General features: G+C 50.7%; 1 protein-coding gene across 1 annotated transcript in view; it reads left to right on the forward strand.

Annotated features, from left to right (window-relative positions):
* The window catches only part of NECAB1 (N-terminal EF-hand calcium binding protein 1), a 59,584-nt gene that overhangs the window by 25,149 nt on the left and 21,741 nt on the right, over positions 1–12,694 (forward strand). Inside the window, exon 4 of the mRNA XM_023522092.1 lies at positions 11,996–12,132. Coding sequence (XP_023377860.1) covers positions 11,996–12,132 — 137 coding nt within the window. The remainder of the gene's footprint in view (positions 1–11,995; positions 12,133–12,694) is intronic.

Raw genomic sequence — 12,694 nt, forward strand, 5'->3', positions numbered from 1 at the left:
GAGGACGACCAGGGGACCCCAGGCAGGTCTGAGCCGCAGCCCCCTCCGGCCTTGGCCAGACTCCTGCCCGGCGCTGGCAGAGGGGACCCCGGGCCCGTGGGCGGCTGCTCCTCCGAGCTGTGGGGACACGGTCCTCCGGGGCGGGCCGGTTCTGCTGGCAGGGTCAGCAGACCCTGCGGGCTAAGCACACCGCTAACCACTTCGCGACGCAGTGTACGCGGTTTTGAATCGAGTCATTTCCGTTCAGCTGACGTTCCTCACAAGGAAGTCACAAAGGGCAAACGAGCCCGTCAAGCGTACTGAGAACCCCTGGGCACTCTGTGAGCCCGAGGCAGCACTGGTGTCCCTCCCTCCCGTCTGTCTGCAGCCACCAGGCCCTGAGCTGTAATAAAGTCCGTGGGATTTAGACCAGCCAGTCCTCATTTGAACTTGTTAATTTAAGGTTTATGTCGTCTCACGTGGAACATGTTGCAAATAGGCAATTCTAAGTTGCATCGTGGTGCAAAAATTTCTGGTGTTAGATTCACTTGGTCTTTGAAACAGTTGAGCTCTTCAGAGTCCAGCTATGGATCAGCAAAGGCTGGACATTTCCAGCTTCCCTGGTAAAGTTGCTTTTAATTTTATTTCAGGCCAATGAACAAATAGGTGTCCAGAGCTTACTGCAATGTGTGAAGAACACATGAAAGAGATTATGGACAGAGGAGGTGATAGTAAATGCTGGACTAGTAATTAAATGCTGACATCAAAACATGGATGGTGCGTAAGCAAAGTATGAACAAAGGAAGTTCATACAATTTAAAAACAGTCGACTGTTGTCAAAGAAACCAAGGAGCTAGTTAGAAAGCAACGCAAGTTACAGGCCACGCCGAGCCCAGGATGCTGAGCTTTTCACTTATTAGGAGCGTGAAGTATTTGCAAAAGACAAGCTGCTGTACGCGAGAGCACTAAGCACGACCCTCGGTGCCTTCTGAGGCTGGGTAGGTTTATCAAGGGTCAGAAGCCCCCAAATAGGAGCCCAGCTGATTTCCCCGGAATGGCCATGTGACTGTTCCCATGCTGTGCGTTCTGTGCGCCCTCCCCTGAACTGCCACCTTTGTCCTTTGCTGGATCCACTCGGGCGCGTGTCCGCGTCCCTCCCCTTGGCGAGGCCTCACCGAGTGCCAGGACCACAGCTCCTCAGTCCTCGGATATGCGGGCGTCTGAAATGCGGAGTGCAGGTCTACCCCGACTGCCGGCTTTCCACACCGGCTCTTTTGCTTGTTTGTTTTACCATTTCTACATAGTTTCATAAGAGCTTTTTTTCCAACTCTGAGGGAAACTTCCATCAGAATACTTATTGGATTTGCATGAAACTTATAAAGTAATTTTAAGAGAATGGTAATACTCTGCCTTCCCATGAAGGTGCATACATATTTCCCCATTTATTCAAGCTTCCTTTTATGTCTCATTAAATCGATTTATAGGTGATTTGACATTTTTCTTGCTTTTATAAATGGTCTGCCTCTCCATATTCCTAACTTAGTATTTGTGGAATATTGGGAAATGGTTGGTTTTTGCACATAGATTCGGTTACTAGATCAGTCATCTTGCTCTACCTGTGACGTGCCATTGATCTTCCTCTGCTGATGTTACGGGCTCGAACATTGAGATCCAGCGCCACTTTCTGGAAGAATCGGCCCATCTCATCTGTCTTCCAGAAAAACTAACCCTTTCTGCTTCATCAGCTTTCTGACTCATCGGAACTTTGAAGCTATACTTTATGCCTATTGTTACATACGTTTTGAAATTCTACTTCAGTGCTTCAAGGTCATAATAAATTAGGACTCTACATTTTAAAATCTCATGTATTAAAGGAACGAGATAAATTTTTATAATACCAAATGCAACTTTTAAAAAGTTAAGTCACAAAATACTACAAATACAAACTTGTAAAACATTAACAGATCCTATATATATTTTTACCAGAAGAGAAAAAAAACAGAAATAATAAAACAGCGTGAACACATAATGTATTTAATTAATTGCCAGTATATTGATATAGGCTGTGAATAACCTTGACATTCAAAAAAATATAAAAAAGCAGGGTCAGTATTAACAGAGCGGTCAGATCGAAGTTCAGGGAGGCGAGCTCCAAAGACGAGCTGGGCTTCAACAGAGAATGAGGGCAGAAGCGTCTGCCGACACGGCTCTCCTTTGACCTGTAAGCAGGCAGGCTGGGGGCAGGTTCTGCCAGAGGCTGCCATTCGTGTCCAGAGACGCGATGGCTTTTTGACGGACGGGGTCAGGTTTGCCACATTGCACCTTATTTACTGTTCCTTGAATGAGTGTACAAGTACCGGGCAGGGGTCTTGCCAATAATCTTGAGACGAGAGGACTTAAAAGAAACCCAACAGTTTCTAGAGCTGTGACAGAGGCCCCGGGTAAACCTCTTGGGTCCCTGTGAATTCTATCTCTGTGTGAACACGGTCCACTCCCGGACAACCCCACAGGTCCTCCCAGCCCAAGCACCCCCACCCAGCCAGAGGTAAGGTAAGAAGACATTGTGCTTGGTGCCCATGTACCTGTGGTTTTGAATGGCTGTTTATGTCCTTCGCGAATTTCTTTCTAATGTATCTTTCTTAACTCGCTGGCTGGGCCACGTATGTTCTCAATAGAAACTGGGAGTTAACTTTCTGCCTCGTGAAGTTGTGTGTACAGCATCCACGCTTCGTTTAGACAGAAGCGCTGGCTTGCGCTGCGGAAGGGTGCGGCTCCGAACGACAGTGGCCTTCGTGAAGTCGCAGCCCCGTTTCCGAGGAGGCGGCCTTTGCAGCGTTCCAGGAAACACGAGGGGAAGAGCGGTTGGTGAACACAGTTCTGGGGGCGTGCAGCACCGCCTGCGCCCCCTCTCACGAGAATCAAGCTGGGCAGGGCTCGTTTCTTCTGCCCGCAGAGGAAAGGATTAGAAACTGGTCTGTGTTGTACTCTCAGATCCGACACGCATCAGTTATTATCAGGTTGAAGTTGTCTTTTTCCTTCCTTGTTTTCCATTGCAAACAGAAGATAGTAGTATTTAGTTAGCCACAGTCCTTATTTGAATGGTTTAGTCTAAAATGAAATGACGTGTGGCACGTGGCACCCGCACCTCCCACGTGGCCCCTGGTGTGACGCCGCGTCTGGCGAGGTCCCTCCTGTGGTTTGCAGCCGTGCGTGAGCTGGGCTCCCGTGTGGCCGGCAGTGACACGTTCCAAGAGTTTCTTTGGACTTGAACACAACTCACTCTGCGATTCTGTCAGGGATCACGTTTACCGTCCCGATGGCCCATTGCCCAGTGCTGGCCCGGCTCCCGCGGCCGGGGCGGGGGCCGCGCAGTGCGTGTGGGCGCCGAACGCAGGCCACGACTCCCTCTGGGTCATCCTATGTGGCACGGTGATAGATTTAAGCATTGTCTCCGACCATCCGAGCACACCACACTTCAGCCTCGCTGAAGGACACCGTCTGACATTAAAGAACAAAACAAAAACCCCTGTTCTTTGAGAAGCTCATTGCGTTTCAACGCACAACAGAACGATTCAGGCACAGACAAGCGAAAAGCTGAGCCCCAGGGCTCTAGGGACAGTGTGGGTGGGTTCATCGACCTTACGGACACGGCGCTCTCACAAGCCCGGCCGATCGCGTTTGCGGCAGGGGTGCGGGTGTGTGCGGAGTCCGGGGTGCGGGCGCTCGCTCGCTCAGGGGCTTGCTTCACCGAGCACTGTCAGGAGCCGCGGGTGGCAGTCACCGCGGCCACGACCAGGGGCTGTGCGCAGTCGGGTGGTTTGAAGAGCAACCCCTTCCGTGTCCATCATCGTCGCAGGACGAGGTGACTTCCCCGCTGCGTGACATGCTCTTCACCCTCTGGTCTGCGGTTTGCCTGGCCGCGGCCCGTGCTTCCTCAGGAGGTGACGCGTGGCTTTCACACCTGGAAAGTCTCTCTCCAAAGGACAGGTCGGGAAAGCCCATAGTCACACACCCGACAGTGGAGTTGCGAAAAGTGTTATTCAGAATTGGGTAGAAATATTCAAAGTAGTTGCTTTCCAATTTCCATGTGAATTCTTAGCACAGAGCAGCCTCTGAGCAGAACCGCGATTACGGCCGTAGCCTCCGGGTACCGGATTCTGCAGCCGTTGCCATGGCAAAGGGGAGTAGCTCAGCCTCTGATCGAAGTGAATCCTTTTGTGACAAACAGTCGAAGCTTCTGGCAAGTTTGCAACACGGTCTCATAGTCTCTCCATTTTCCCTAGTGCCGAAAGCCCACTTGACGTTTGCTTTTGCTGTTTATATAATAACCGAATGAATTTTGCTGTCAGTTTCTTGATTTTTTTTCAGTAATGTAAATACTTTGATCATTCTGAATATTTGAATGTTCTGATTTCAGTTATGAAAAATAGACTGATGGATAGAGAGACTAACTTGTATTTGTTCTAGAATCGAAATTTTACCTTTCACTATTAAGGTTTTTGAGTGTTTCAGTCAAAGTGGAGCTTAGAGAAACTATCCCAAATATGAAAGAGAAGTAGAAAATTATAAATGAAATAGCCGGCAGCCTGGAGATATTGATTCCAGCGTAGGTTTTGGTAACTCTTCACCCGAGGCGGTTAGCATTTCTGAGAAAAGCCTGAGGCTGACATGATTTAAGTGTCTCGGCTCAAGGGTTTTAGACTTCGTGCCTGCCACCAGCAGAGAGAAGTTCGGGGCCCTTTGAGGACGACTCCTCCCTTTTAATTGCTTGCTTCCCTTCCAGCGAGCTGTGGGGTGCCTGCCGCTCTGTGCCCGGGGCCTCAGGAGGCAGACCTGCTTCTCCCCTGGGAGGAGCTCCCACCGGACAGGTCAGCAGGCTTTGCACGGTCAGCCTTCTCTCTGCGGGGGGCTCCAGCCTGGTCTAGCAGGGCCCTGTGATCCCCAGCAAGCGGCTCGAACCCGTCTGGCCCTCCTTTGGGAATGTGGACTTCGGATTCAGAGGTCCCTCCTGCGCTGTCCCGTGCTGTCTTCTTCGCTGGTCGCCTGTGGAATTCAGGGACTTCCTGATACTGAATTTTGTGTTCCACGTCAGTAGACTGTAGACACCCTGTTATTGTGTCTCGGGCCAAATGGGACTTTTAGTTGTCGCATTCGCTTAATGGAGGAACGAGGACGTTGTCTGGTAAGCCCTGTGCGTGTGCGGCGCTTGGCGGTGGCACCGCCTCATCATGTGTGTGAACGCTACGCGTTTGCTGGACGAACGCACTTTAATCTACACAGCCGCGGGAACCGGAGTCGAGTCTCCCTCTTGTGCACCTTACAGCTACGTTTCCACAGGGAGATTCAGCCGGTAATACAGGGACTAAGACACGTGTTTTATTGGTCCCTTTTCCTCAAAGCAGAGGCGAGCCGATGCGCGTGGTGCGGTGTCGCTGACCGGGGCTGCGCTGCACTGGGGCCCGGGAGCCGCCCACGGCGCAGCACCCGGGCCGTGGCCGCGGACCAGAGCCTGCTGACCGCCCCAGCCGCCGCAGCCACGTCCCGCACTCTGCTCCTTCAGACCTGGCACGCGAACGGGCTCGTGCGGTCTTCCTGTTCCCGGGACGCGCTTATGGCTCCCAGCATAGTGTCCTCAGGGTTCATCTGTACCGTCGCGCGTCGCAGGATTTCCTCTCGTTTAAAAGGCTGAATGACACGCCGGTGTCCATGTGTCTGTCTGTCTGTCTGTCTGTCTGTCTAGCTTTTTTACCCACTCACCTGTCTCTGGACTTTCGGGCGGTTTCCACATCAGGGCGTGTGCATGCCGCTCTCTCTCGGAGATCATGATTTTAAGTCTTTTGTGTTAGGCGCTCAGAAGTGGCACCACTGGATCATACGATGGTTCTGGTCTTAGCTCGTTGGGTAATCTCTGGCTGCATCATTTTCCATTCCCGCCAGCGATGCGCGGGGGGCCCAGTTTCTCCTCATCCTCGCCAACTCTTGCAGTTTTTTGTTTTTTGTTTTTTTAATAATAGCCAAATCTCATTGTGGCTTTGATTTGCAATTCCTTGATGTTGTGACACCTAACATTTTTTCATATGCCCGTTGGCCATTTATGTGTCTTCTTTGGAGAAACGTCTATTTAAGTCCTTAGCCCACTTTTAATTCAGGTTATCAGTGTTTGCTACTGATTCGTAAGACTTCTTTACATATTTTGGAGATTAACCCTTTATCAGACATATGGCTTGCGAGTATTTTCTCCCGCTTCGTTGATTGTTTCCTTTGCCGTACAGAAGCCTTTTCATCTGATATGGTCCTACTCGTCAGTTTTTTTTTTTTTCGTTGCCTGTGCTTTTAGTATCAGGGCCAAAAATTTTATTGCTAAGACCGATGTCATGAGCCTTTTCTCTGTGGCTGCATCTGGCAGCTTTAGTTTCAAGTCTTGCATACAAGTCTTTAGTCTATTTAGAATTGACTTTTGTATGTGATGTTAGATCAGGATCCAAATTCATTCTTTTACTAGCTTTTTCCCAAAACTGCTTGTCGAGGAGATGAGCCTTTTTCCATCGTGTATTCTTGGCTACTCTGTCAGAGATCAGCTGCCCGTATTTGCATGGTTTTACTCCTGGGCTCTCTGTTCTGTTCCAACTGAATGTCAGTCTTAGGCTATCACCATACCATCTTGATCACTACAGTTTTTAAATATATTTTGAAATTACGAGGTTTTTGTTGTTCTCGGCATTGCTTTGGCTATTCAGGGTCTTTTTTGATTCTGTCTGACTCACAGGATTGTGTTTTCTTTCTGTAAGTAATGCCGTTGGCATTTCAGTAGAGACTGCAGTGAATCTGTAGGTGGCTGGGTGCTATGCCCAGCCTCCTAACTCACGCACAGGGGCTGCTCTTCCCTTGACTTGTATCTACTTTAATTTCTCTAATCAGTGTCATAGTCGTTAGTGTCCAAGTCTTTCACCTTCTTGATTAAATTTATTCCCAAATATTTTGTTCTTTTTGATACTATTTTAAATGGGGCTGTGTTCTTAATTTCCTTTTCAGATGATTTGTCAGTATATAGAAATGCAACTGATTTTTGTATGTTGATTTTACATGCTGCCCTTAGTGAGTTTGCTCATTAGTTCCAACATTTTTTAAATGGAGGTTTTGGCATTTTCTATATTTAAGACCACGTTATCTTCGAACAGGTGCACCTTGCTGCCTCCTTTCTGATGAAAACGTCTTTTGTTTCTTGCTTACTTGCTCTGGCCACGACGTCCAGGCTGTGCTGAGCAGAGGCGGTGAGAGTGGACGTCCTTGACCCCAGGGGGAGGGACTTCAGTTTCTCACGGCTCAGTGTGGTGGCAGCTGCAGGTTTTTATATGTGGCTGTCCTTCTACACTTAAGTTTGTTGAGTTTTTGTCTTGAAAGGGTATTGAATTTTTTAAAACTCTTTTTTGAGACGATTTGTAGTTTTTATTATGTTAATGTGGTATGTCACATTCGTTGATTTTCGTATGTTGGGTCATCCTCACATCCCGGGGTAATCCCACTTGGCCGTGTGTGTGGCCCTTGTAACATGCTGTCGGACTTGGGTTGCCAGTATTTCATTGGTGGTGGTTATATTTACATTCATTGGGTATATTGGCCTGTAGTTATCTTTTTCTTGTGGTATCTTTGTCTGGCTTTGGTATTAACGCTGATCTCATGAGAGGAATTTTGGGAGTGTTCACTTCTTTTCAGTTTTTTGGAAGAGTTTAAGGAAAATTGGTGTTACTACTTCTTTACGTATTTGGTAGAATTCACCAGCGAAGCCATCTGGGCCTGGGGCTTTTGGACCTGGGTCTGTCTTTGTTGAGAGGTTTATCACTACTGATTCAATCTCCATACTAGTTATGGACCTGCCCAGATTTCTGTTTCGTCAAGATTTAGTCATAGTAGGTCTTATGTTTCTAGGAATTACCCACTTCTGCTAAGTTTGCTGCTGCTTGCTTCTCCATAGTCGTCCCTTAGGACCCTTTATGTTTCTCTGGCATCAGCTGTAGCGTCTCTTCTTTCATTCTGGTTTCATTTATTGGAGTCTCCTTCTTTTTTTCTTATAATCTAGCTAAGTTGTCGATCTTCTTTTCAGAAAACTAATTCTTAGTTTTGTTAATTTTTTCTATTGTTTTTCTATCCCCTATTTCATTGATTTCTGCTCTAATCTTTACTCCTTCCTTCAGCTAAATTTGCGCATAGATTGTTTTTCTAGCTCCTTGAGGTGTGAAGTTAGGTTGTTTTGAGATCTACCATCTTTCTTAACATAGGTGTTTACCGCTATAAACTTTCTCTTAGTGCTGTTTTTCTACGTCCCATAAGTTTTGGTATGCTGTGTTTCCATTGCATTAGTCTCATGATATTTAAAATTTTTTTTTTTGACCTGTTGGTTGTTCAGCGGTGTGTTAAGTTCCACATATTTGTGAAGTTTACAGTTTTCCTCCTGTTACTGATTTCTAGTTTCATACCATTGTGGTATGGGCGATACCTGTAATAAAAAAATCAAATTCTCCTTTAATTTAGATATTAATCTTGCAAATAATATGGAAAAAACAAAAACAACACAGTCAAAAACTTCGTACATTGAAATGATCAGCTAGATAGCGAATACGTTGATATATTCATATAAACACATGGTGGGGTTTAAAATGTGAGAAATGAGCAGGAGTGTGTAAGAAAGACCAAAACATTGAGAAAGAACAAAAAAGAACCGCAGAGTGAAAATGGCGTGTGAAAACTGTAACCAAAGTGACAGGAGACTAATTTAACATAGACCCGTACAGCAGAAAAGGGGCCGGCCAGCCAGGAGGCGGAGCGGAAGTCCCCGCGCAGACCACGCTCAGAGAGGCAGGGTCTGTAAGCTGGACGAGGGGGAGGCTGCAGCCCCGTGCGGTGACCCGGCGGCCCCTGGTCCAGCCGCCCCACACCGCCCTGTCGCGTGCCGGCCCGGACGCTGTTTCTGTCGGCTGAGCCCAGGGGCTCGTGCGGCCACGGCCACTCTGCAGCTGCCACTGTGTCCTTGAGTCCGGCCGTCTCTCCTGATGTCAGCTGCCTCGGATGCCTAATGCCCATGTCAGTGGCCAGAAAACTGCGGCCGAGGGCCACACGTGGTACATGCTCTGTAAACACGGCTGACCGTTCGTGTGAGCGGCCCTGTGGCTGCCTTCGTGCCGCGGGGGTATGCAGCCCTCGTCCCTGAAGCCCTCGTCCCCGAAGCCCTCGTGAGTACGAAGCGCATGGGTCCCTTACTGATACACGCCAAGGACCAGACTGCGTTTGAGAAGAGGCAGAATCGGGTATGTGATACCGTCCGTCAGGTGTTTTTTTTCTTTTTTTTCTGCTTTCTCAGATTAGCAGATGTTCCTTTGGCCAGTCTTTCAAGTTCTAGCTTCTGCTCAAAGGAACTCGTGCCTTCAGCCAACACCTCAGTGTCCTGGGCACCCAGCATGCAGAGGTCCCTTTTGTACCTTCACGACCGACACTGGTCTTGAGAATGAAAAGGGCCAGGCTCTGATGTTTCCCAGCTTGTTTTCTGTTTGATTTTCCATCTGCTGCTTTTCACTGCCTTCCGAGAGAACATCCGCATGTCTGAGGAAAGGAACGGAAATCTGGGCCTCTGCCACCCGCGTCCGCAGCCCTCAGCCTCGGGGTCGGAGTAAGAGAAGGGAAGGTGGCTAACAAACCGCCCAGAAAACGAGCTGAGGACCAACGTCTGTTACGAGCATGTGTATTGCCCTTCTTTGCAGAGCCCACAGGCCCAGCAAGCCGGACGCGGGGAGGCCCAGAGTGTCCCAGAGCTCAGACACCGCCTCGGACACCCGGGCCTCCAGGCGGCCCCCGGAGCAGCACGGGGCAGCGGCTGGGCTGGGCTTCCTGAAGGCCGGCATGATGAAGACAGGTTCTTCGCCTCCCGAGGCCTGGCCGAGGGTGGGAGAAGAAGCAACGATTAGGACACGAAACAATGATCCGCACCCCGGGCGGGGACGGAAGCGAGATCCCAGCACCGCGGGAGGGGACGGGAGTGGGCCTCGCCCCGGGACTGGACGCCAGCCGCCGGGTCGGGGAGGGAGGCCGCTGAGCAGAGGCCGTGCAAACCCAGCGGGGACAGACGCGCCTTCCAGGCACGCGGCCTTCCCTTCCCCGTCCGGGGGCGGCGCACAGCGGCAGACCTTCACGATCGACGCAGAAAACACAGTCACTCGCCACTCCCTCAACAGCAAGGCACCCGCATTTCCATCGAGGGTACAGCTGGTCACACCACTTCCTAGCGCCCCCTCGGAGTCCTCGTGAGGATGGCGCACGCAGCGGGGAGGACGTCTGAGCGGAGCATCGGCTGCAGCAGCACCGCGGAGCCACCAGCCGTCCGAGGGTGGCCGTCCCCGAGTGCCACCGTGACGTCGCCGAGGTCTTTCCGCGCGAGACCACAGGGCCGAACACCGCAGACGGGCGCGAAGCTGTTGGTCACGGCGCACACGGAGACGCAGCGACGGGGCATCACCTCCACCCACACAGCTGCCTCTTCTCGTCATTTTAATACATTTTATTTTAAAATGTGCTTCAGAAAGCGGCACTGACGGGGGAAAGAACCAAGCATGTTTTTTTTTTCTATCATCATATTTCCTTTTCATTTCAAAGCAAAGCTTCACCCGATTAAAAAAAAAAAAGAAACAACACATTAGAAATAACTTTTGAAACTCTTATTGCCATTAAATAACAAGCAAATTAAATATTTTGTATAATTTTTAGCTTCAATCAACTCACCAAAAATCCCTCCAGTCACTATGAGCATGTCATGTTTTGTTTTATGGTTACTTAGGTGGAATTGAAAGGCATTAAATGATCTGATTTTTAAGTAAGACCATTAAATGTGGTCAATTAGAAAATTTTCTGTCGTTCACCTGGAAAGAATGAACTTAGAACAAGGCCGACGATTGACCGAAACCTTTTACAGGTTCACATTAAGAAAGAAACGGTTTTCTGTGGCATTCGACGGTTCTGCTGCCGGCTCCAAAGCACTTCTTATCGGGTGTTTCCTGAGTTAGAGCCGATGGCAGCACCGGAGGCTGTGGTCTGATTCGCAGGTGAGGGCGCTGAGCCTCGTTCGTCTGGGCCACGGCCTTCCCTGTGACTTCCCGGCACACGCGACTCCTGACCCTACGTTGCCACCGTCACCCTTCTCAGTTTCGTGTTTCCGACCATGAAAAGATCATTTAGTTTAGGGTCGAAGCCAAATAGACCATTTCCTTGGCAGCGCCCCCACGTACTGGGCCCCCCGAGACGTGCAGCCAGGTGCAGCCGGCTGGCCCACGGCTGGCGGGGGCTCCGGTGCCGGTGCCTCCACGCCCCTGCTGTTCCGTTTTCCCGGTCTCCCTGACACTCGGAGGGCACGAGCGGCCGGCGACGCCTTCGGGAGCCACCCTGCGTACACAGAGCTGGCGGAGGCGGCTGTTCTGTCTGCCGTGGGCCTGGGCCGTCTGGGTGCAGGCGGCTCCACGCGGCCTCCTGAGCGAGGGGCAGAGGCAGGTTTAGGAACAGCGTCGATGCTCCAGGCCCGACGCGTTCTGAAGTGTGAGGTACGTGTGCACAATCTCTTTGGGCTCCAGGGTCCCACAGACCCAGCATCAGGAGGGAAGCGAGCTGGCAGCTGACCCGTGGCTGCGTGTACCGGCGACGAGGCCGCAGGACGGCTCGGCCGCCTGCGCTGAGGCAGAGCCACTGCAGGTCACGTTCCGGCCTTTTCCAGGTGTCTGGTCCGTGACTCTGTCGGACTGTGGCCTTTCCCCCCGTCGTGGGGCAGGGGCACTGGGAGGGGAGCTATTCCGGTCCTTTCTGCCACACAGTCATTCCTTCTGGCGCTGGCGGATCCCGGCCCCAGCCCCCCGGGCCTTGTCGTCCCTCCTCCCCGTCTCTCCTTCTCGGGGTGAAGCGGAGGTGAGTGGGACGTGGGGGGAGGGCGTTCTCAGTTACTTCTCCCTGCGGAGCCTCTAACGGCACGTGTTTGTCGCCTTAGGACTACCAAGAGGCGTCCAGCTTGGAGCAGTTTGTAACTCGGTTTTTACTGAAGGAGACCTTGAGTCAGCTGCAGTCTCTGCAGAATTCTCTGGAATGTGCCATGGAAACCACTGAGGAGCAAACCCGTCAGGAGAGGCAAGTTCAATGTGCCCGCGTTGCGTCTCTCATGGCTCTGTGTGAGGCAGAACAGTGAGCGCCGTCATATTCAAACTCGTGAAAACTAAATGAGAATGAGCAGATTTTTTTTTTAACTGGATGTTTAATACAAAAATTATTACTCTGCCAAGGTGGTCACGTCAAAAGGGACTTTTCAAGAGAGAAAGCATAGACTTAAGCAGAAGGCTGCGGCGGCCCCTGAGTGCTCACCTCGTGTTGCCTCTGGGAAACACTGTTCTGTTTCAGTCTCCACTGAGTCGACGAAGTTTAATTGAGACGATAGCAGACGGGGAGACTTGCAGGCACGGGGAACATGAGACGCGTTTGACTGAGTCTTAGCTAAAGTCTATTTCATAAGTCTGTTTAGTGTCACGAACACCAAAACGGTAATGCAGGGTACGAAGCGCGAAACCCCATGGAGAAGAGGTAAGCGAATCGCCAGGGGACCGCGGACGGCAGGAGGCTCCACGCGGACCGTGGGGTGGAAGGCGGCATCACGGAGGGCCCGCCGACGTTTGAGCTCCTCTTGCTCACGTGTAAT

Source organism: Pteropus vampyrus, unplaced genomic scaffold, assembly GCF_000151845.1.
Source record: "Pteropus vampyrus isolate Shadow unplaced genomic scaffold, Pvam_2.0 Scaffold330, whole genome shotgun sequence".
In the NCBI taxonomy this organism is placed as follows: domain Eukaryota; kingdom Metazoa; phylum Chordata; class Mammalia; order Chiroptera; family Pteropodidae; genus Pteropus; species Pteropus vampyrus.